The sequence below is a fragment of the Panthera onca genome, chromosome B1 (genome assembly GCF_046562875.1).
Source record: "Panthera onca isolate mPanOnc1 chromosome B1, mPanOnc1 haplotype 2, whole genome shotgun sequence".
In the NCBI taxonomy this organism is placed as follows: Eukaryota; Metazoa; Chordata; class Mammalia; order Carnivora; family Felidae; genus Panthera; species Panthera onca.
Genome location: NC_138342.1, coordinates 59,960,036 through 59,983,916, shown reverse-complemented (window position 1 = coordinate 59,983,916; position 23,881 = coordinate 59,960,036). Strand labels below are relative to the sequence as shown.

The following is a 23,881-nucleotide window of genomic DNA, read 5'->3' as shown; positions in this document are numbered from 1 at the left end:
GAACTTTTAAAAATCAGATTATTGAATTCAACAGAAATTAGAAACTGATACATATATCTCTAGCATGAAAATTGGTTTGATGTCTGACAGCACTTATTCTCAGTACTTTGGAGATATATAGAGAAATATGTATCATGAGAAATCTGTAAAGCAAGAAAGATAGACGAAACATGAGCCCAAATCTTTCCATTGTTGGCAATTTGAGCTGATGACAATCATCGTCGATACCTGTTCAGCATTGTCCTTATTAAAACAATTACTTCTGACATATTGTCACCCGCAAAAAGCAATCTGGGTCGCATCCTTTTATTATTTAATATACATTTATAAACAAAGATTTAACTTTTATAGGGGTTAGTTTTTTAAGCATTCGTAATCAAAGATTAAAAACACCCCCAAACTACTTAAAATTTGTTACTTAGTAAGGACTGAGACGTTTAAGATAAACCAATATAACCTTCTTTTGTAAGCAAAATAAGTGAATTGCTATTGATATCTTGGTAAGTCAGTACATTTTCTTTGACACCGACAAGATCACTTAGAGTAAGCAGACTTCATTTACATCTAGTAGGCATCAGCAACAATGTGTAGGGCTTAAAATGTGTTCTTACACAGCACTTTTGATTTCAGCTATATTAAAAGGGAAATGGAAATATCCTTTTAGGTCTAAAAGTTTTATTTCTTTTTTTTTTTAATGTTTATGTATTTATTTTGAGAGAGAGAGAGAGTAGGGGAGGGTTGGAGAGAGAGAAAGAGAGAGAGAACCCCAAGGCGACTCCAGAGTAAGGCTCAAAGTCACAACCACGAATGAGATCGTGACCCTAGCGGAAGTCAAGAGTCAGACTAACCAACTGAGCCCCCCCCCACCAGGTGCCCCTTATTTTATTTCTCTTTATCTTGTGTTTAAGTTTTATGTGCTGTTGAATGGGCAACAAATGACTACAATTCTATGAATGAGCTCATGTGTCCATGTGTATTTGCATATGAATTTGTATATTACATAAATGTTTGCTTATATATGCATATTTTATGCACACATGCACGTGCACACACACACACACACACACACACACACACGTGTTTTTCCTCTAATAGTGAGGGACCAGATCCAACACTTTAGAAAAGAGTCATGTGAGAGCACCATGGTACAAATAAAGGGATACATATGGAGGCAAGTCCTGGCACCTAGCACTTCAGAAGTCAGCTGTTGTTTATTTTCTCTTTGTTGCCCTAGCACCTGCCAAGAAAAAAGGTGGACAAAGAGGAGACCCTCCCTAACAAGGTGTGTGATCTTGAGGGACTCTACCCAAAGGTCTAGTATTCCAAGAGGCAGTGTCCCCTGAGACATGGAGGTGTTGACAGCTGTGGTTCCTCACGCGGCTGCCCCCAAGTACCCTTAGTAACGCAACGAGACCATGGGCTCAAGCACAGGAGGAATCTTCATCTTTTCCAAAAAAATAAACAAAAGACAGCAAGCAGGGCCCTGGTTTCACCTCAGTGTCCAAAGGAAGGCATGGTTAAGTCTCTAAATTTTAAAAGTTTTCAAATGAATTTGTTCATTTGGGAAAATACACTACGGTCTATATTTCTTATTGTTTTCCACTTCCTACATCAGGATATGATTTTACACATTTAATCTTAAATTCTAGAAGGAGCTACTTACTGCATTGTTTTAAGTTAAAACTCTGTTGCATAGAAGATGAAATAACTGTATTTTCCATCTTTAAACAATATACAGAATTACTGTCTTATACTTTAAAATAATGATTAGTCCATCAAATTTTGGACTACGATTTAATCTTAGAATTCTTAATCAAAGTCCCTATGAAAACAAATACTTTTAAAAAGAAGCCCAAATTTTGGCTTCAAGTGTGGATTTTTTTAAAATTTTCTCATGAACATATGTTTCTCAAGAAACATCGTGAAGCTAGAAAACACCTACTATTTACATAAAAGATGGCATAAAATGAAGTTGTCAATTCCTTTAATGCAAGAAGAATCTGCAGCTGGGTGACTTGTGTCCACAGGAGTTGTGAGCTGGCAGAGGGCACTGTCCACTTGCCCTCCAGGCCAGTCACCATGGAATCAGAGCTGAGGGTAGGGACTGAAGGATACAGCCCTCCTGGGTCTACTTTGCTCCCTGCGTGTAGTGCTTAGCACATGATATAGACTTGCTTCTCCCCAATTCCCATTGCATTAGTGTTTTAATACATGACACAGTGGTGCCACGCCATACATCAAACTGTGATACAGTCAAATCAATTATCGCTCATGTGAGGAGTAGGAAAATATTCACTCGATTTGAGCAGATATATTTAGGCTTAACAGGAATCTGTCAATTGCTGACCCTTCCTGAGTGATGAACTGGACATCGCTCACTCCTAAGCATTGTGTAGCTGGCAAATGAGCTTTGAAGCTAAAGCATTTGGCCCAGGAAATTATTTCTTACAAAAATAGGACTTCTTTCTATATTATATATTTTGTATACATTATACATTAGCAAATAGTCTGTCAAAAATAAAACAAAAATAAAAAAACTTTTCCAAGTATATTAAAAATGCACCATTGTTGACTTAACACATGTTCCAACATAAATATTATTAATAAAATAGGAATATTAACATAATCAGGCACGCTGCGCATCCCTGCCCATAGCTGGACGGCAGCATTCAGACTTGTGGCAATGCTGGATCCCCTGACGTCACCCTTTCGTATTCCTTCTTTGGTTCTTTACTCTTTTGATTTCTGTACCTAGAAATATTCAGAAATTGAAACTGTTAGCACTGTAGTTAACAGTAAGAAGAACAAAGTATGCTAACAAAACAAACCAACATATGGACTCAAAAGAAACATGAGCATAGTGTTTCCAAAATGACAGAAGTCAACAGATTTAGGTTGGGCAAGAGAAAAAAAAAGGGGAGAAGGGGTAGTATTCTGTGGTCAAACAATTTGGGGAGGAAATGGTGAAACACAGTTAAAGGACTCTTCAGAGGTTTTAACATGTCCTGAAAATTACAAAATTCCAGGAAAGCATGTGACCATATTTAAGCCTGGGTGTTTTATTCTCTGTCTCTCTTTCTCTTTCTCTCTCATTTCTGTTTCTTTCCTTTCCCTTCTTTCTCTCAATCTCTCCCTCTGTCTTTCCTTCCTTCTTTTTTCTTCCTTCCTTCCTTCTTTGCTTCCCTCCCTCCCTCCCTTCCCTTTCTTCTTTTTCCCTTCCCTTTCCTTCCCTCCCCTCCCTTCTTTCCTTCCTTCCTTGGTTCTTTCGTTCCTTCCTTCCTTCTAGAAAACTAGTATGTGAATACCATACTACATCATTACATTCTATCCATCACATTGATACAATGTTATCACCAAAAGCAATTAGAATAACTCTTATTATTTATCAAGCACTAATTAGTGGCTGACAATGCCCTAAGTGCTATACATTCATTACTCCTTCTATTCTCACATTCTCACATTGCCATTATCATCCTCTTTTTATAGATGATGACAGTGAAGTACAAATGGGTTACATAAGGTCAAGTTCTGCCAGCTAGGATTCAGAATCTTCATTCATTCGTTTGTTCAAGCTATCCTCCTAATATTTTGAGTTCATTTTCTACCCATTTTGGAGATGAGGCATGTAGCCTTGAGGAAACTGCACGTGTATGCTTAGTAGAGGAATACAATTTGAAAGCTTTTGTTTAGACACAGACACAGTTCTGCCACTTGCCAACTATATGAGCTGAGGCATGTCAAATGACCTCTCTAGGTCTCACTTCCCCAATCTTTATACAGGAAAGGATTGTAGTCAAAGATCTTTTAGGGGTATTTCAGTTTTAGTAGTGTTCAGTTCTGTGATCATAACTAATTAGGAAGGTGTTTTAATTTGATGAATACTTAGAATCAATCATGGGCAAAATAAATTTAATCTTATAAAAGTAGCACACTTTCCGACCTTCACAAGTAGAAGCACATTGCTTTCAGCAAACAAACAAAATGACATCCACTCAAATCTTCACTGAAAAATTTGTACCAGCTCCAAAATAAGAAGGATTTCATGGAGACAGTTCAAGGCAGCTGTTATTAACTAATTCACCCTGTTCCCAGACCCTGGTCTTAAACCCTAAAACACAACCAACAGTCTGATACACTGTCAGTAATTTCAAAACTCATTGTATTTTTTTTTTCTCAGTGATTAGCCTCCGTCAGTATAGTATTATACAACAGGGTGGGGTGTCACTGTTCTGGGAGATGGGAAAAAGTAAGCTCTTAACAACTGTCTGGAAATTCCTGTCTACAGGTCTGCCTTAAACTTTAAAATCCTAAGCCTCTAGGGTTATTAATTTACAAAGCACATGCTTTATGAAATACAAATTTTAACCTAACAATTAAATACAAATGGTTAAATATAACATTGACAACATGCCTTATGGTTTCTTTAACATGCGTGATAATACTCAATGCTGAAAATGGTCCTGTCATTAATGTAGAAGATTTCTATCTGTATATTATAAAAGAAAGAACTGATACTCTAAGCTTGGCTTGTACAGCTTATAGAGACAATAAATAGCAGAGCTAATATTAGAGTCAAATCCATATGACCTGCCACTGAAACTTCTTTTTTGTAAATATCATCAGTGGGGGCGCCTGAGTGGCTCAGTTGGTTAAGCGGTGGAACTTTGGCTCAGGTCATGATCTCACAGCTTGTGAGTTCTAGACCCACAACGGGCTCTGTGCTGACAGCTGAGAGCCTGAAGCCTGCTTCAAATTCTGTGTCTCCAACTCTCTCCGCCCCTCCCCTCTTTAGAAATAAATATTTTAAAAAATTAAAAAAATACGTATCATCTGTGCAGAGTCTATCGTATCCCTCTAAGTAACACTTTGTCCATAGTCTTACCCAGTTTGTTAGCCTGCATTGTATAAACATAATACGGAGAAGCAGAGTGCAGAAACCACCGGCTTACCATCTGCAGAAGTAGTACATGGAACCGGCAACGATGACGAGAAACAAGAAAACGAGAATCACAGTCAAAGCGACATATTCTTTGCTCAAGGGCTGTTGGACGGTTAAAAAGAAGTGCTCGCAGCGGACCCCAGTGTAACCCACTTCACACCTACAGGAACACGGGAGAAAAAGATCGGTTATTTAAAAAAGAAATTATCATTAAGAATTCGTTTTGTAAGGAGTCGTCTCGCACTGTGATACAGGAAACCGACAAGGGTTGCTGACAGCTGTAAAGAGGAATTCAAAGACTGGCCTCAGAGCGGGGCCCACATTGATATCAGAGCTCCACACAGCTCTCAGCTTAACTGTGGTGCTAAGTGACAGGCTGGCCCAGCTGCCAGGGTGGCCGACAACCCACAAGGGGGTTTGGTAAGTTTTCATAGGGTGGAGGTGCATTTTGTCTAAATCAGTTCAATCAGTCCTTAAAATGGGCTGATGTAGAAGTCCAGTGGAAAGACTAAAAGCAGAACCACCTTCATGGTCTATGAGAAGGAGGCATCAAAGCCTACCCGACTCTGTACCCTGGAAATATCGGTACAATTTGAGAGCTACTGTTTCTTCCAGAACTTAAAAAAAAAAAAAAATGCTTAATAACGTTACTAATAGCACATATAACTGCATGCTAATAGTATGTATAAACTACAGCCCCTGGAAACACATCAACTTCAAACAACTTAAAAAAAATAGAGTATACGTCTAAAAAACACTTTTTTTTTTTTTTGCGTATTACCTGCAATAATTTTCACTCATGTCCACCAGGTAGATGCACTGTCCATGCAAACAGAAGCCATTCATGTCAGAGCCACACTTTGTTATTGACACTTGAGCCACACGTGGATTGTCTTCTGTCTGAACTGTGAAGGAAATGGAAAGTTGGGTATATTCCGCTGCCTTCTTCGAAGCATGAATCACCCTTTCATATAGTCATTGCTGAGCTACTGTAGCAAAGCAGGGCAGGTACTAATCAGTCGAGGAGACTTTTCAGGACTAAGTCCCTCTAGTTATCACAGTTCCTAGGCCAATAAACAAACATTTGACCCCTAAGGAGAAGGACCAACAGACTAAACAAACAAAATAAGACCTAGGCATTTAATTCACAAAGGATAATCTCGAAGGATAGAAAAGGAAAGCTTACGACACACAAAAATCATTACCCTCCAAAGTTCTTCACTTAACCCGAGTGTGTCTGATGTTTTTCAAATCTCAAAATAATTCTGCAGTTCATTACTCCAAAAGCAACTGCAAACTGAAACCATTAATTAGTTCAAGAGAGCAAAGTTTTATAGTGAGTTTTCTTTATTTTATTTATTAACTAACTCACACTGTTTCCATACCCTGGCCCTAACCCTAAAACACAGCCAACAGGCTGATATACTCTCAGTAGTTTCAAAACTCATTGTATTTTTTTTCTCAGTAATCAGCTTCTGTCAATACAGTATTGTACGACAGGGTGGGGTGTGAGTGTTTTGGGGGACTGCAAAAAAGTCAAAGATCTTTTAGGAAGGCATGTTTTGGTGTATATTCCCAAATTTTTGAGGGTACCATCAAAGAAATCAACCAAAGCCTCCCCAACATCTGTAACCATGAGAACTGAACTAGACAAATTTTGACTTCCAAATTCCCGGGGCTGGGCAAACACAACAGTGAAAATAGAAGCCTTTTTAGAAATAGTGTTGCAACCTGTATGTAAAATTCATTTTAGGATTTTTAGTTACTGAAATGTGAAGGGTGCTTATGAAATAAACAATAGCATCTTGATTGTAATACTCCTGCTCAAAGAAATAAACAAGCAAACAATAACAAAAAAAGGGAGGGAGGCAGACCAAACTTCTAAAGAGTCCAGTGATGAAGGAAGAAAAGAGAACAGAAATACTAATCCAAAGGAATGCATACGTCCCAATGTTGAGAGCAGTGCTATCTACAATCGCCAAACTATGGAAACAGCCCAAGTGTCCATTGACTGATGAATGGATAAAGATGCGGCACACACACACACACACACACACACACACACACTGGAGTGTTACTCAACCATAAAAAGGAATGAAATCTTGCCATTTGCAACAACGTGGACAGAGCTAGAGACTGTTATGCTAAGTGAAGAACGTCAGTCAGAGAAAGACAAGTACCATATGAATTCACTCATATGTGGGATTTAAGAAACAAAACAAATGAGCAAAGGGAAATAAGAGAGAGAGAGAGAGAGGCAAACCAAGAAACAGACTCTTTATACAGAACGAACTGATAGGAGGTGGGTGGGGGATGGGCAAAATAGGTGGTGGGGATTAAGGAGGGCACTTGTGATGAGCACTGAGTGTTATATGGAAGTATTGAATCACTATATTGTACACCTGAAACTGATCTTACACTGTATGTCCACTAACTGAAATTTAAATAGAAACTTAAAAAAAAAACCCTAAATAGTGGAGGCATAACAAAAAGGAGGGTAAGAGAGAAGGTAAAATTATTGTGGGAAATACCCTGGTTCCTCAGGATAACCTTTGACTCAATATTCAGACTGAGTCCAAAGTAGAGCTCTCTTGAACCACATCCAGAGTCCTCAGGCGTCCCCGAGGAAAATAGACTATGCGTGACTTCTCTCTGTGTTCCTATGCCTATGCACAGTGTTTGGCATGTATTAAGTACTCCATAAATATTTTCTGAATGAACGTTGTAACTGAAAGAAAGGACATCATTTGTTTCTTTTACAAAAAATAACAACAAAATATATTGATTATCTACTGTGTACCAGGTTAAATTTGCCTACTTTGCCTGGGATCTAATCTCTAGCAATGGTTTCACAGCAAAGTTCTAGGGAATGGCCAAAGGGCATCTGATTTTCCTTGTCCTATCTCTTTAAGATCCACTCATTCCAGAGAACTAGATGCCCAATCCCTCTCCCACCAGTTATTCTTTTATATCATTTTTCCAGATCTAGTTCATAAATAAGGTGCTAAAAAATTATCAGTATTATTATTTAAAAGTTTATTTATTTTTGAGAGAGAGAGAGAACACAAGTGAAGGACAGACAGAGAGAGAGGGTGAGAGAGAATCCCAAGCAGGCTCAGCGCTGTCAGCACAGAGCCCGACTCAAGGTTGGATCCCATGAACCAGGCGATCATGACCTGAGCTGAAACCAAGAGTCAGACGCTCAAGTAACTGAGCCACTCAGTGCCCCCCCCCACAATTATTTTGTTAACACAGAAGCTGTTCCTCTCCCCTTTTCTCTACACTGTCACATATTCATAACCTTTGAGTTCATTTCTGTTAAGAATGTGTGACTGTCCAGGGCAGCACTGGCAAAGCCGGGCTCACCTAAAGCTGTACAGTTATCTTCGGATTCTCCTGGGATGCATGAAGGAATCACGGTGGTGCCGAAAACTGCTTGGAGAAGATGGCAACCTAATAACGGGGGAAACCAAATATATAAACAGTGCTTCAAAAAAAGAAACCTTGATCAGAGTTTCATGTAACCACACTACTTATAGGGTTGTTTTAATGATTTCAAGAATTTGATCCATTGAAACCATAAAAGAAACTGATTTGTAAAAACAGGAAATAATTGAAAATCAATGAGCCCCCAGCTCTCGGTCTAGGGGTAAAAACCTTGGCATACATTCCTAATTTCAGATTTGCCCTGTTCCCAGGGTCAAAGACCTGATTTTGAAATTTGATTTCCTAGAAGCTTAGCAACAGAAATTGTAGAAACTTTCCACTATTTTGCTCCATGATGTGTTTGGAGCAATGCTCCAAAATAGAGCTTATTACACACACGCACACACACACACAAACACACACACACACACACACACACACACACACACACACACAAAGGCTTAACTGACAATCAGTTTCTATTTACAGTAATAACTAAACAGGACTCTCAACCATCGATATGTTCCTTTGTTGATTTAAGTGCCCAGCTTACTGTTTGCATTGTATTATGCACAAAAGTAGATTTTAATTAATAAAATGTAATCTAAGTAAAGTCAGAATATATCTTATCTAACGTCGGAGCAAACAAACACGCTAGATGAAGCACTGAGCCCTAGAATCCAGTTTCTGTCAGCCCAGTAAAAGTTTGAACAAGGCATTTCATCGTGTGTCCCCACTTGATAGGCCAATGTTGGAAAACAGGCTCTGGAATGACTTAAGTAGTTTCTGAATTCCATAGAAAGTGTAAGAAGAGTCCTTTCCATTGCACAGATGTTTACTGAAGAGGGTTTAGCTGCTTCTGTTCAGGAGTCAGGCATTTGCGCTTCACCCCTCTTCTAGGCTAGACGAGTAACTTATACAATAAATACTAATGGTAGTGATGCAGTTGTGGATAGCAGTTAACATTTCTTGAGCATGTACTATATGCAGGCGTGGCTCTTGTCCTCTTTATCTATATTATCTCATTTAATCCACCCAGTGACTCTTTGAAGAAGCTACTACGGTTATCCCCACTAAGCATATGATAAAACTGAGACTTAAAGAGTTTCAGTAACTTTCCCAAGGGTACATAGCAATGTTGTTAATGGGCCACATTATACAACCTGGAAAGGGGCAATAATACAGACATCACACAGACAAACCAGGGTAAATATGATTGAAGCAAAGTATTTTAATGCTATAGGGAGGCAACCAAGTGTGATGGAAAGGCAATCCTGGGGGAAAACTTGGGTTATGTGATTTTGGACAAATTAATTAGTTTCTCTGGCTCTAGATTTCCCCCACCTTACAGAGTTTGGGGGCGAATTAAATTAAATGATCTTTTTCCAAAATGCCTAACACACCAGAGACTCCCACAAATGCCCCAGGATACTCAGGGTCTAGCCTCTAGTTTTAGCAGTATGTGTGCGTAGTGCCCTCTCCTGGTCTATAACAAGATTACAAATCTCTTTGTAATTTGATATTTTAAAGTATGATTTAATCCAAGTAATAAAAGATTTTATCTTATTTTTTTTTCTCGATCAGAGGAGACATGGATATGTTAAACATACTGCATATTATTGCTAAAAACTACATTACACATCTGCATCATAAGTTTCAAACTTGACCCTTAGAACAATCCTATGAAGTAATTAGTAACCCCCCCCCCCCAAATTTAACATCAGGGAAGTTAAATTAAATGTCTTGTCCAAGACCGATTACATAATGAGCATAGAAAATAAGAGTTGGAATCTATGTTTGGACAGCAAGTCTCATAATCTTCCAATGATCTGACAATGCCTTTTTTGAAAAGTTTAGAACTATCTCCTTCCCACCCCATATTTCTCCTACAATATAAATAACTGCTTCAGTTGCTCATAAAGGAAAATAAATCATCTTTCTTAAATAACAAAAAAATCCTAAAGTCTGGATTTCATTGTCATTTGAACAGAGATAGAAAAAGATAAGTTGTTCCACACAGATTTTTTTTTTAATATTTATTTTTGGGAGAGAGAGAGAGAGAGAGAGAGAGAGAGAATGCACTCGCGAGGGAGGAGCAGACAGAGAGGGGGACAGAGGATCCAAATGGGCTCTGTGCTGAGGGGCTGGAACTCAGGATCCCTGAGATCATGACCTGAGCTGAAGTCAGACGTTTAACTGACTGAACCACCCAGGTGCCCCTCTCTATATATCTTTTTATGAAGAATGAGCCATCATCCAGGCCAGCTTTGTTCCACTTCTCAATATAATTTGGCCATGCATTTTCCTATGGCAGAATTAAACCCTTTAACTTATACAGTCCGCTCAACACAAACAGGAGCTCTAGCTGTGTGTTTTTACACTCTTGGTGCCGGTCTTCCTCCATGCTTCTTCATCTGAGGAAGGCTTTGGAGAAAACGTTACCAGTGCTCCTACCAAGAATTTCGCCCGTCAGCCCCGTCCACTGTGCAAACACACATTTGAAGCTCATTTCTCTATCCTTTGTGGAAATCAGAAACTAGCCTTTCCTGTTTGGATCTGCCTACACCTGCAATCTGCAACTATTAGAGAATTCAGCTAATTGTTTTGGGGTGTTGCTTCTTAGTCTTTTTTTTTTTTTAAGGTTTTTAGTAGTTGTTAGTTTTTCCACTGTTGGAAACTTTGTTCCACCTGGTCAGGCCACAGGTGACATATTTGTCTTTGTGAATTAAAGAATGTTCAGTGCAGGGCGTGTCTCCACAAAAACTGGGCTCTGGTAACCTGTGACGCTCCCTTGGACATAGTCCATCACTTGGGATGGTTTCTGCGAGACTAGCTCTCGCTGCATGAATTGAACATCCGGGTCTTTTACAGATGAACTGGTAAATAATTTTAAATGTTTTCCTCAAATGAAAGACTGCAGCTCCATCATGGATGTACATAGCCAATAAAACAGCAAAATTGGTTCTAAAGCTGTGTCCCTCTGCATAGCTCTGTTTCTTTAAAAGAATGATTCTCGAGCTTCTGTCAAGTTCGTCTCTGCTCCAGGCCCTTGCAAACTCAAGTAGAGTAGGTGGAGGTGATCAAAATATTTAAAAAGGGAACCCATGGAGAATTCTGATATCCACCACCTTGTCACCCTTAGGAAACACTACTCATTACTTTAAAGTCAGACAGGGAAGGAATAGACGCTAAAGTCATATACATACATTTCCTTAATCTTACAGGTTTATTCCCTGCCTTTAGTGTTATTTGAACAATGATGGTCTATGATTCTATTGCAAATATTGTATTTGAGTTTTTGATTCTTGACCATGGGTCTCTGCTAAGAAAATATTTCACTAGGATATTAAGGATTTTGGATAGTGTCAGTGTGTCCAGAAAGCAGATCTGGTGACAAGCCGTACGTCGGTAACTGAAGTATAGAGGAACTGCGTGCAAGGTGGGATGGGGCAGATGATCTGTAAACTCAAAACGGGCTCTTGGCACTCTGTTTCAAGAAATGCAATAAAAGTCAAATTTCCATCAGAGGCTACTATTTCTGTCAAATTTCCCAAATGAGTTTTAGGAATTTGATGCACACCTGCTCCTCTCTGTACCTTCACCTTTCAGAGATTGTGTTTCAATGAAATCTCGAAGGTGCCAGCAGGAAGTGGTGTAGGTGATTCACAGGATACAAATCACCTCTACTCGGTGAGTCAGGGCCGAGCCCACATCCTTACACAATATTGGGGCACCGTGCGTGGGAGAAGAAGTTTGAGGATCATTATCTGAATGGGGGTAGCACGAAATGCCATGGGCCCTGAGGCGCTAAGAAGTGCTTGCCCAACAGTCAGGACGAACGCCAGATGTAGAAAATGTCTTTCTTATTGCATGGGGTTTCCTTCACCTTGCTTCCTTACGGCTACACCGAGGGGCTCAATTAGAAGGAGGCTGGGGTTTGGGGATTGGCTGACCAAGCCGATACTGCAAAGTCAAGGGCAATTCTCCAGGAGAAAATGGCTTTCCTGAATAGCAATGAAGCAAAGAAAAATGACCCCAAATAAAATGAGGCAGGTTACAGAATGAAAGAAATCATCTTATTTTCCCAATTTAACCTTTCAGAATATTTAGACCAGAACGGTAAACTCATAATGAATCATGATATTTGCCCATCCCAAGCAGGTATCAAAATCCGCTTTGTTCACGTTTTTGGTGTGATCACGTGCCTACCCTGCTCACGGACTGTTAGTTTTCTACCTTCTTCCATGGCAGTCTATAATTTTAGAATTTGTCTGTAACATAGTAGGCTTGTTAGGTCTTGTATAATTTCAAAGAGTGAATATGCTTTCACCATTTCCAGATGCCTTGTTGTTTAAAATTAAAATTTACTATTAGATAAGGTGTGGCTTCACCTTGGCTAAAATAACTATAAACTCTTTATCACCTCAGATCCCAAAAAGAACTCTGTCAGTATTTTTGAACATAGTCTCCTTCCCAGATAACTACATGAAAAGAGAGAGAGACAGAGAGAATATAAACCTTGCCTTTTTCCAGAAATCATTCTCTTCCTACAGCTTTTCAGTGCTAACCTCATAACTAAGCTTCATTAAAAAATAAATGTAGGGGTGCCTGGGTGGCTCAATCGGTGGGGCGTCCGACTCCAGCTCAGGTCATGATCTCGCCATTCATGAGTTCGAACCCTGCGTTGGGCTCTGTGCTGACAGCTCAGAGCCTGGAGCCTGCTTCAGATCTGTGTCTCCCTCTCTCTCTGCCCCTCCCCTGCTCTCACTCTGTCTATTTTTCTCAAAAATAAATAAACATAAAAAAATAATAAATGTAAAAACCAACTATAACTGTTCAAATAAACAGGATGAAACCAGAAGTTGATATATAATAACAAGTTACAAATAAGTATTTTTTTAAGTTTATTTATGAGAGAGAGAGAGAGAGAGGAGGGGAGAAAGGGGGAGAGAGAAAGAATCCTAAGTAGGCTCCATGCTGTCAGCACAGAGCTCAATGTGGGGTTCAATGTCATGAACTGTGAGATCATGACCGGAGCCGAAACCAAGAATCAGGAACTGAACGGACTGAGCCACCCAGGTGCCCCAAATTAGTATCTCTTTTAATTTTGAGTCTTAAAAGGTCGCCATAGGATCCTCCTTGCCAAACGGCAAGAAAAGATTTATTAGGCCATGCTTTTTAATTCATAGGCATGAAATAACACTCTTCAATTCTAGTAGTAATTCCTAAATCATACTTCAATGTACTCATATATTTTAGTCATCATACAATACCGTACTTAAAGCTATTCAATTGAGAAGCAGTGAGTTAAAATGTGAAGGTATAGTTTACTTCACCCTAAAAATGGATTTAAAGATGAATATCTTATTCACAATGGAAGTATTCTCATAATGCAGGAGAATGCATATCAACTCTTGTGGAAAAGGTACAATTTATACTAACCTGGGTGTTTGGAATTTTTTGATGAAGAGCTCTAAATGTGGGACTTGCATTCCTTAAAAGCCAAAGTTTCATCTCTAGAGTATTTCAAATCTCCTATTGAAACAATTTTTTGTTCTTTAAGTTGTTACGTGGGAAGTATTTTTATGACCCTGTCTGCCTCTACTCCCTTTCATCTTACTTCTCACACCTATCCCTACTGATCCAATTCAGAAATTTAAATTACTATCACATTACTGTCTCAGAAGAAAGACCTCGGAAAGGAACAGCAGTCTGTACTGTAACTGTTCGCCATGAGCCTTCTTTTCATTACGGCCATATTATGGCCTGAAGCTTTGGATGCTTAATGGTGTTTTTAGAAGCACGTTGGCTATCATATCATTCATTCTTTATAGATGCCTACTGCCAAAAATGAATTTGCCAAAAAACAGAGTTTTAATAAGTGACCATCAAGAAAGAAAGGAGAGAACAAATACATAAAAGTTAATTTTTAAAGCCTCAAAGTTAATTATACTTCATTCACAGGAACTGTGTCATGTAAGCAGCACATAGAAGCTGCTAAGAAATTTTATTTTGTGAAAATACATGGTTTTTTTTGGTTAACTTGGGGGACTTCAACTTCAGTGAAAAGCCCATTTGCATCGGTAGTCTGATAGGAAGGTGGAAAGGGCTTAGTTATACTCTATAAATGGAAAAGCAGGGGGTAGCTTACTTACTTTTAGTAACCATATATGTCAAATTCCATAAATATTGAGATTTTTCTCTATGCAAGGGATTGGACAAAATGCTGACAGGAAAATGAATGCAAAAGACATAGTTTCTGTCCTCAACAGAGTTAATAGGCTAGAGACCTGGTGGGGGGAAGCAAGGAGAGAAGTGAGAGGTGATGCCAAGTTCCTGAAAATACCAAGGATGGTGATGCCATGAAAAGAGTAGAAAACATAGGCAGGGCAACAGTTTGTGGTGGCATTTGTAGCTAGGGGACATGAAGGGGAGACAGAATGAATACAGGAATTTGAGATCGTATTTCATATATTACCTGTTTTTATTTATGAGGCATTTGGGAATACAGTTCTTTTTTTAAAGTTTGTTTATTTATTTTGAAAGAGAGAGAGAGAGAGAGAGAGAGGGAGGGAGAGGGAACACGAGCAAGAGAGGGGCAGAGAGAGAGAGAGAGAGAGAGAGAGAGAATCCAAGCTGGCTCCACACTGTCAGCACAGAGCCCAAACCCATGAACCACAAGATCATGACCTGAGCCAAAGAGTCAGAGTCTGATACTCAACTGACTGAGCCACACATGTGCCCTGGGAATATAGTTCTTAGATAAAAGAATAAGAATGGATTTGTGGAGTCTATTTGAAAGTCATATGTGGAAATACGACCTTTAAAGGCATAGGAGTGATTCAGATGTTCCAAGGTAAATCACATGGAATGGAAAATAATAGCACTTTGGGAAATGGGTGATGAGGAATGGATAGAAATGGCCAAGAAAACTGGAGGAAAAAAATAAGTTCAGTGTTGTGGGATCCAAGAGAGCACTGAGTTTTAAAAGGAGGCATGGGGTGGTCAGCAACACAGTGATTGTAGAAAGTCATTCATTATGATGAATGGCTCCATCGTAAATAAGATTCACCTTTATTCAAGGCAACTGGTGCTAAATCAGCAATAAAAATTGCTAACTTGATTTTTTTTTTTAAAACACTAGCATTGATTTTGTATTTGCACCTACCATTAATATTAATTTTACTTGTCTTGGCAACTCGAGCACTAATTCAAACTGTGAATTATGAGTGGCAATGTATTATAGCAATGGAAAATACATTAAGCTTGTGGTTCTCAACCTGGAGTAATATTGTCACCTAGGGAACATTTGGCAATGTCTGGAGACATTGTTGTCACAACTGCATAGGTGCTACTGACATCTAGTGGGTAGAGACCAGAGTCGCTGCTAAACTCCCTGCAATGCACAGGAGAGCCCACAACAAAGAATTAGCTAGTCCATAATGTAAATAGAGCCAAGGCTGAAAAAAAACCCCTGCACTAGACCTGTTAGGTATGGAGTCCACCTCTAGCTCAGATAATACTTTTATCCCACTGTAGCTCCTGCAACTGAGTTTCCTTATCTCTGAAAACAGAGACCTAAGGAGTGGAGTGGACTGGGGAGGGGGTGGGGGGAGATGGAACTTTTAGATTACTCTAAGGTTCCTTTCATTTCTAAAACAATACTTCTCTTTCTCTAACTATCCATCATCCAGTCATATACTGCTCAGTCCCTCTCTCTTGTTCTCTCTCTCTCTCTCTCTCTCTCTCTCTCTCATACACACACACACACACACACACACACACACAGTGCAGATATACTTAAATTTTATTAGGTATACCGTCAGTGAACACAGACTATATTAAGTGTTAGAAATGAGAAAAGTAGGGAAGAAAAAATACTAAACTTTATTATTAAACACATTGAATTTTCAAAAACTATTGCATAGTCTCCAAATATTTTGCTTCTCAGACACATTTTCAAAAGACAGCTTTGAGTTTGACACATAGTGATGAGAACTTTGAATAAAGTACCATCCTAACTGTCCATCCAACAAAACTGTACTGAGTGTTGAAAATAAGTCAGTCATGAAGTGGATAGTCAAAGAGGAACATGGTACCAGTAAGGCGACTTGGGGCTGACACAGACTTACAATGGGACTTGGAAAGGGCAGGACCTAGGATGGGCGTGGTGCAAAGGAGGCAGAGGTAGGTTGCACATTTATTTTGGAGTGGTGGGAGGAAGGAGGAGGGGGGTAACTGAGAAGGTTTGATACTTCTCTTCAGTCTTTTTTTTTTAAGTTTATTTATTTATTTTGCGAGAGAAAAAGAGAATATGAGCGAGGGAGGGACAGAGAGAGGGGGAGAGAGAGAATTCCAAGCAGACTCCGTGCCACCAGCATGGAGCCCGACATGGCACACGAACCATGAGATCACGACCTGAGCCCAAATCAAGAGCTGGAGGCTTAACGGACTGAGCTGCCCAGGTGCCCCACTTCTCTTCAGTCTTAAAAGGTGAGGAAAGCTTTCGCCAAAAGGGAAGTGTGAGCTGGGGCACAGTAGAGGGCACAGCATATTCAAGCATGGAACCTTACACACTGGGTTACTCACTTCTTTTTAAGTCTGTTTTCTCACTTGGAACTGGGAATGTTAATACCTTTCCCAGCCTGAAGGGAGTTATTGTAAGGATGCAACGAGCCTTTTTCTAAGAAAGCACTTGATGATGGTGATAATGGTGATAACAGCTTTAATTTTAAAAGTGCTTTTTATTATTTTATAATATCATCAGAGTAATTAAATTTGTATACAATTACCTGACAACATAGCTGCTATGATCTCCATTTTACAGATGAGAAAACTGAGGCTCAGAGAGGAATAAATCTTTCTGAAAGTATGAAATAAAGGAACAGGGGTATGGAAACTCTTCCATACACAATGTCTCTTGACTCAAAACTATAATGTTTGACGTATGTAAACATGTGTGTGTTTATATATAAGTATGAGAGGGGGGCTTTTTCCCCTTCTTTGGGGGAAAGTTATATTTATATTCAGGATATATATATATATATGTATATATATATACACACACATATATATATGTGTGTGTATACATATATGTATATATATATGATATATATATAATATATATAACATACATATATGTATATATATATGATATATATATAATATATATAACATACATATATGTATATATATATGATATATATATAATATATATAACATATATATATCAGAATATAACTCAGTTATATTCAGGAGGAATTATATTTAACTCACTTTCATGCCTCAAATTTAAAATTCAGGATTTTGGGGCACCTGGGTGGCTCAGTCGGTTGAGTGTCTGACTTGGGCTCAGGTCACGATCTCGCAGTCTGTGAGTTCGAGCCCCGCGTCGGACTCTGTGCTGACAGCTTGGAGCCTGGAGCCTGCTTCATTCGGATTCTGTGTCTCCCTCTCTCTCTCTGCCCCTCCCCCGCTCATGCTCTGTCTCTCTCTCTCTCTCTCTGTCAAAAATAAATAAACATAAATTTTTTTTTAATTCAGGATTTTGACCTAAAAAATTAAGGGTTAACATTTTTTTTCATGACAACTGTCAAAGCATCTTGCATATTGTAAATAGTAGCCTGGTTAATGAAATCATGACTTTAAACTAGAATGTCACTGAATCTTCATTGGCCCTATCATTAGACACCCAATTTTACATAAACCGTATCACCAGAGGACACGGAGTCTGTTATGTTACTTCATTTTTTGCAAAGGTTCCAGAATTGCCATGCCAAGGTGATGGCTGCGAGGATCATTCTCCCTAAGAATCCCTCCTATTACAGCTTTGGGGAATCTTCCCATTCTTGTCCAAAGCAATGGTCCCCACGGCAGTTGCAGCCATATTACTTAGACAATTTGCGTAGGCCAATACCCAGAGCGAAGACTGACAGGTGTGGAAACCACACCTTCACTTCCAGTCTCTGTGAAGGGGATTTCTTACATGTCATTTGCATCTCTCAGCTTATCATGAACTAGGAAATGGAAGATTCTTGGGCAAAAATGGACAGAAGGCATTCAAGTTCATTTTTTTCCAAAACGACTTGGTGCGTATTGTACTTTTTTCTTCCAAGGAAATATGTTTATTTTCTCACTGTTGGCAGAGATGTGCTATAGATTAGATTAGATTCCATCTTAGTTCCTTATTGGTATTATGTTAAATTCACTATAATATAAAAAGATACCAGGAATGAAAAAAGGCATAAGTACCCTTCTCCTTACCTATACGTCTAGGTACATGCAGAAATAAGGCCTCAGTTGATTGGTATAATGACTCCTTGGGAATAAAAGTCATTTCCTAGAAATTGCGTTCATTAAAAATGCTGAATGTAGAGGTAAGTAAAAATTCAACATATTTTAGCACCGCTTAAGAAAACAGTGACATGTTTTCTGGGCTTGATTTTGAGTGACACCTTACAGATAACCATCTCTGTACATATGCTTGTCCTGATAACGGATTCTAAGCCTTGGGGCAGCCTCTAGACTACTCTGAAACATCTTTACTAGAACCTGTGATTTTTATTATGCTCCTGATGATCCTGAGACCCTCTGGCTCCTCCCACATCGCTCCCGAAAGACCATGCCATTGACTATCATCTCTAAGTCCTTGTAAGGTATTTGACTTCACTTAGGGTTAGTCTCTTCATTTGTCACAGGGCTAATCACACCTACCTCGCAGAGTGATTTTAAGGAATAAATGAGATGATTGTGCATGAAGCACTCAACACGCAACGTGGTTAGCTCACAGGTAGCATTTGGTAACTGTCCGTATCTTTCCCAACTCCCAGATTTGGGCCCCGGTGCTGAACCACACACCCCAATTACCCAAATTGTTTATATGGTAAGATGATGGAGGAAGGCAGACAGGTGATGCCAATACTCAGGCAGTTCATAAACTCTCAGGGTCAACAGGAAAGATCTGAGATGAGCCAATGTCTCACTGAGACGTGTGCTGCTTATATTTTCAGGAAAGAATGCTTATTCTGCTCAATTCTGTGGTTGTGCAATGAAGTAGGACTAAACTATCTTAGAGATGGCATTCGGGAACATGCTCAAAAGCGCATCTGGGTATCAGTGAAAATGCTGGATTTTAGATTAAGAGCCTTTCTAAACATTAGCTGCAGAACTCAAGATAAAAATTTCTCCTCTTTGTTCTGGGCCAATCACAAGATTAGAAATGATAGTTCAGCTCTAAAACAGCAGATTACTTATAAATGTGTTATCTAGTTTGGGGAATCTCAACCATGTACTTAGTATTCAGTAAGCTAAAAATGCTGGCAAATCCAGGTGTGACCTTCCTCAGTTGAGCCCTGCTTTTCTACAAGAACTTGGGTCACACTTTCCCAGTATATAAAGCAAGAACATCAATATCAAATATTTATAAAATTTAAAAGTAACCAATTGATTGTATGAATGTGTAGCAGTTTAAATCTGCACGTGTTGGAGGCAGAGGATGAAACCGAAGGCATCTATATTTTTTCCACAGTCATACACATACTTTCCACCAAAAAAAGCAGGAATAAAATATTTGCTTTAGTCTGAACTATTCTTTGGAAGAACAGACATTTGGGAAAAGTACTTCTAGGTAATCTTTCATTGGGAGTGGGAGTCAATTTCAAAAATACCAGGTGGCCTTGTCTTTTGTTACATATGCTTTAGAATAAGACTATCGGACTTGCATACCTGATTAGAGTATAGAGATATGACAGAGAACTTCAAACAGGAACTTTCCTAGTGGCAGAGAAATATCTAAACAAACTGGGAAAACAGAAACTGACCTAGCTCATTTGGAAATGGGCTTGGCGGCTGATGAAATAGGTGAACTATAATTAAGTAATGCAATAAAGGAGTTAAACACTTTCATGACAACAAAAACACACACAACACACTCTCTAGGTGGGTAGTCACCAGGTTATTCATAGGCTCTTGCTGTCTCAAATTAGAATATTCAATGAGTGGCCCAGAACAGACACTTGCATTGTTCCCCAGGCAGCCCTACAGGTGGAAAGAAAAAAAAGCACGGAGCCTTTCTGACCTCTAGGTTCATTTCTAGCTCTAGGAAGACAGTCCCCTTTCCAACTGTATTTTTTTTCACAGACCCTTCAAAGCAAAGATAGCCAAGCCAAATCATTTACTGAGAATCTTCTAGCAAATCACTCTTAGCACAGTTTTGGCAGAAACCACAGACCCAGTTTCTACTTCAGTTCCTAAACTTGTACAAGTAACTTCCAACTATGCATAGTATACATGTCATTAGGTCTCCCAAGCCCTGAGATAAGGCGTGTCGAAATAATAATTTAACTGTCACATCCTGCATAGGTAGAGTTAATTTGTTAGGGGAATTTGCCCCATTGCAACCCCAGAAGGAATGTGTGGCTGGCAACTTTTATTTCCTTATTAAGGTTTTCCTATACACCTCCAAATCCCTCTTGAAATTTAAGGAATTAGAGAGAAAAGATATTTTTTTTTTTGAAACCAGAAAGTTTACAAAGGATCCCCTTCTCCCCCTCCCCCCCCCCCCCATCCGCAAGAACTAAATCATCTCAAATAGACAGGCATCCAACTCATCAATTTCAGGCTATGGGGTGCAATAAACAGCAAGAGAAAATTGCCTGACCGGTCTCCCGCGGTGCAGGCTGGGGGGCAGCGGGGATCGGAAGCCTCGGGCTTGGGGGTCCAAGGGCTGGAAACAGCTCCAGGACCCGCCCATGTCCCTCCAGCTTCTCGGACGCCAGACCACGTTTTAATTCCGTGACGTCTGGAGCTCCAGCAAAGCTGCCACCTGCGTGCACCAGCGCCCCCGTGAACAACCAGACACGACAGAGAAAACCGAGGGCGAGACCGGAGGAAAAGCGCTTCTCTCCAAAAGGTCTCTTTTGCCCGGGTCCGGTCTCTACTCCCGCCCTTTGCCCCGGTCCCCACCCGCCCCCCTCCAACAAGAAAGAACAGAACTTGAAATGTTAACAGTGCTTTCCCGGCCTCTGGATTTCCAGAACTGGCAACGTTTCTAAAGAAAGAAACAAAAACTTTGCAACGTCGTCTGTGGCCTGTTAGGGAGCTGCATTAATTCAGGCATAACATTTGTGGCGATGGTTAATCATCGATGACAGGCATTTTTAACACCGATCCCCCCCTTTCCCATCCCACCCCACTCGGTCCCCGGCTTGAGGACAAGACGGACTCGCGGAACCTCAGACGTCATTTTAAACGGGGTGCACTTCACCCTGGGGGGGAGGGGGGAAGCTCCCGGCTTCAGCGAGCCCCGCGGAGGGGAGGCGCGGGCGGGGTCTTACCCAGGCACAGCAGCAGCGCGGGGACGCGGCCCGCGCGTCGCGCCTCCATTGTCCTTCCCGCCGGGAGCAGGGAGCGGCGGCGCGGGCGCTCGGGCCGGGCAGCGGGCGGCGGCGCGGGGAGAGCGCGGGGCTGCGGCTGGAGCGCGTCGGGGAGCCCGGAGCGGTCGCGCGCCACGGCCGCGTCCCTCTGCCACCCGGTCTGTCCGGCAAGTGAGCTCAACGGGCCGGCGCTGCCACCTTTATAGTTGTGGGGAGGGCCCTCGGGCCGGAGGACACACTAGCGGGGTGAGGTAGAAAGAGTCCAGAGTTTCATAACAGGTCCGGGGGAGGAGCGGCCGGAGACTGTCCGGATGTCATCCTGTCATCCTCCCTTTCTGAGCACCTGAGAGTGCTTGAGGAATTAAAAAAAAAAAAAAAAGCCCTTCTGCTTAGCCGGGGACTACTCCCCAAACTTTTCCATCCCCATCTCCGACCTCTGCGGGAGGAGGTGGGGAGCGTGGACCAGATGGATCGGTTTGCTCGGTGGGGTCACCTGCCCAGGAGCGGGTGGTGTTAGCCGCTTGGGTGACAGGCCTAACTTGAATCAAAGTCAGTCTTCCAGCCAGGGCTGGCGTTGGTCCAGAGTGCGCTTTTGGAGAGCCGCGCGTGCCAGTGAGTGACTTGTGGTCATCCTTGAGGTTTGTCAGTGGCTCAAGAATCCTCCTGGCCTGTATTCGCCACTGCCCGGAAGCGCCTTTCGTGTCCCCACTCTCCTTCCCTGCAGCTCCGCTTCCAAGCGTGGTGCCGGCATTTTCAGCTTCCAAGTCTAGTCATGAACAGAAACCCTAAATTATCCGATCTCTGTCCAGTTTGCTGTCCATCAGGCTGCCGCTTTTGATTTTGCTTCAGCAGATTGTGCCTTACTCCTCTCACTTCCCTCTACAAACTCTTTGCGTGACGCCACAGACCTGCCGCAGTGTGGACCAAAGCAGTCTTTTCAAACTCGGCTTCCCGCTGGTATACCAGACGAATTGTCTCAGCTCTGCTGGGCTGCAAAACTCTCCTCCTGCCTCTGCTGATGGGGTCACAGTTTGGGGCAATGACGGCCTTTTACTGGAGCTGGCCAAGTCCTTCTTCGCATCTTGCTGTTTCTCCAGAAGGGCCTGGACTTCTTGAGCCTCGGGGGATCTCTTTTCACTCTGATCTCTTACAGCTTGTATTGTTTTTCTTCCCCGGAGATTCATAGAATTCTAGATCTCATACTTCACACGTGGTGAAACTACTTCGTGTTGGGTTTTTGGTTTGTTTTCTTGTTTGTGAGTCTTATGTTTAGATCTGTATGAATACATAAATTGTCTTACTTTTCCTTGTATTTCCCCGTAGGGCATAAGAAGTGAGTCAATTTAGCGGTGATGAAAACATATTTGAATAGAAAATGGAATCTGCTGGATGGTGAGAGCCCCTTACCTTTCTACGTTTTGTTTTCTTGTTGTTCCTTTCCTTTTTTGTTTTGTTTGTTTGTTTGTTTTGACTTTTTTCTTCCTCACCCCAAGGGGTGGCTGGTAAGGTCCAGAACTCTCCTGTTGGCAACAACTACTTCGTCCTCCAGGAATGAAGCTCACGGGTCTTGCATTTAGGCTGTCTGCATGTGAATCCCTGGACAAGTTCTTTAATCTCCCTCAGTTTCCTCGTATGTAAAACAAGGATAATAATAGTATCTAACTCATAGGAAGATAATGAAAGTGCTTCCCACAGTGCCTAGCACAGAGTTCACATGTGTTAAAAATACTTATGATTGCACGTAAATACTGATGCATAGGATGATAGTACTTGGACAGTATTCATGACTTAAATGAATTAATGAACAGTAGGATAGAGATAGGATTTGGGGTTCCTAAGTCTAGCTTCTGAATCTACCAAGAAACAAGCACTAAGTGACCTCTCACTTAACTGGTCTTTGGTAAAAGAACTCGTGGAACCAAGAAAGATGATCCTGGCAATGCGTTAATTTTATGGAGCGTTGAGAGTGATCCCAAGTTCGGTAAATTAGAATTTGGAAAAGGGACCACTGGCTACATAATGCCTTTTCAAGTTTTCCACCTGGTCTCTGGAAAAGAAATAGCTCTAATGCCTAAAAAACTAGAGCAAAACTTGAAAGAATGGGGTGTCACCTGGAAATGTTTCCTTATTCTGCACACAGATG

At 40.7% G+C, this 23,881-nt stretch overlaps 1 protein-coding gene across 1 annotated transcript; it reads right to left on the bottom strand.

Moving 5' to 3' along the window:
- Window positions 1–1,885: 1,885 nt before the first annotated feature.
- EREG (epiregulin) lies at window positions 1,886–22,001 on the bottom strand. The gene is made up of 5 exons (XM_060654864.2): window positions 21,700–22,001; window positions 8,306–8,392; window positions 5,721–5,844; window positions 4,950–5,099; window positions 1,886–2,751 (listed from the first exon to the last, which is right to left on the bottom strand). The coding sequence occupies exons 1-5, from the start codon at window positions 21,746–21,748 to the stop codon at window positions 2,670–2,672; spliced, it is 492 nt and encodes a 163-aa protein (XP_060510847.1). The 5' UTR covers window positions 21,749–22,001; the 3' UTR covers window positions 1,886–2,669.
- Between the last annotated feature and the right edge of the window lie 1,880 nt (window positions 22,002–23,881).

Coding starts and splice junctions, on each gene's coding strand:
- EREG (XM_060654864.2), bottom strand. CDS start 21,748: ATGGAGGCGCGACGCGCGGGCCGCGTCCCCGCGCTGCTGCTGTGCCTG. Junction 5,100..5,720: donor ATGAGTGAAAATTATTGCAG/GTAATACGCAAA, acceptor GTGTTCCTGTAG/GTGTGAAGTGGGTTACACTG. Junction 2,752..4,949: donor ATGTACTACTTCTGCAGATG/GTAAGCCGGTGG, acceptor GAATATTTCTAG/GTACAGAAATCAAAAGAGTA.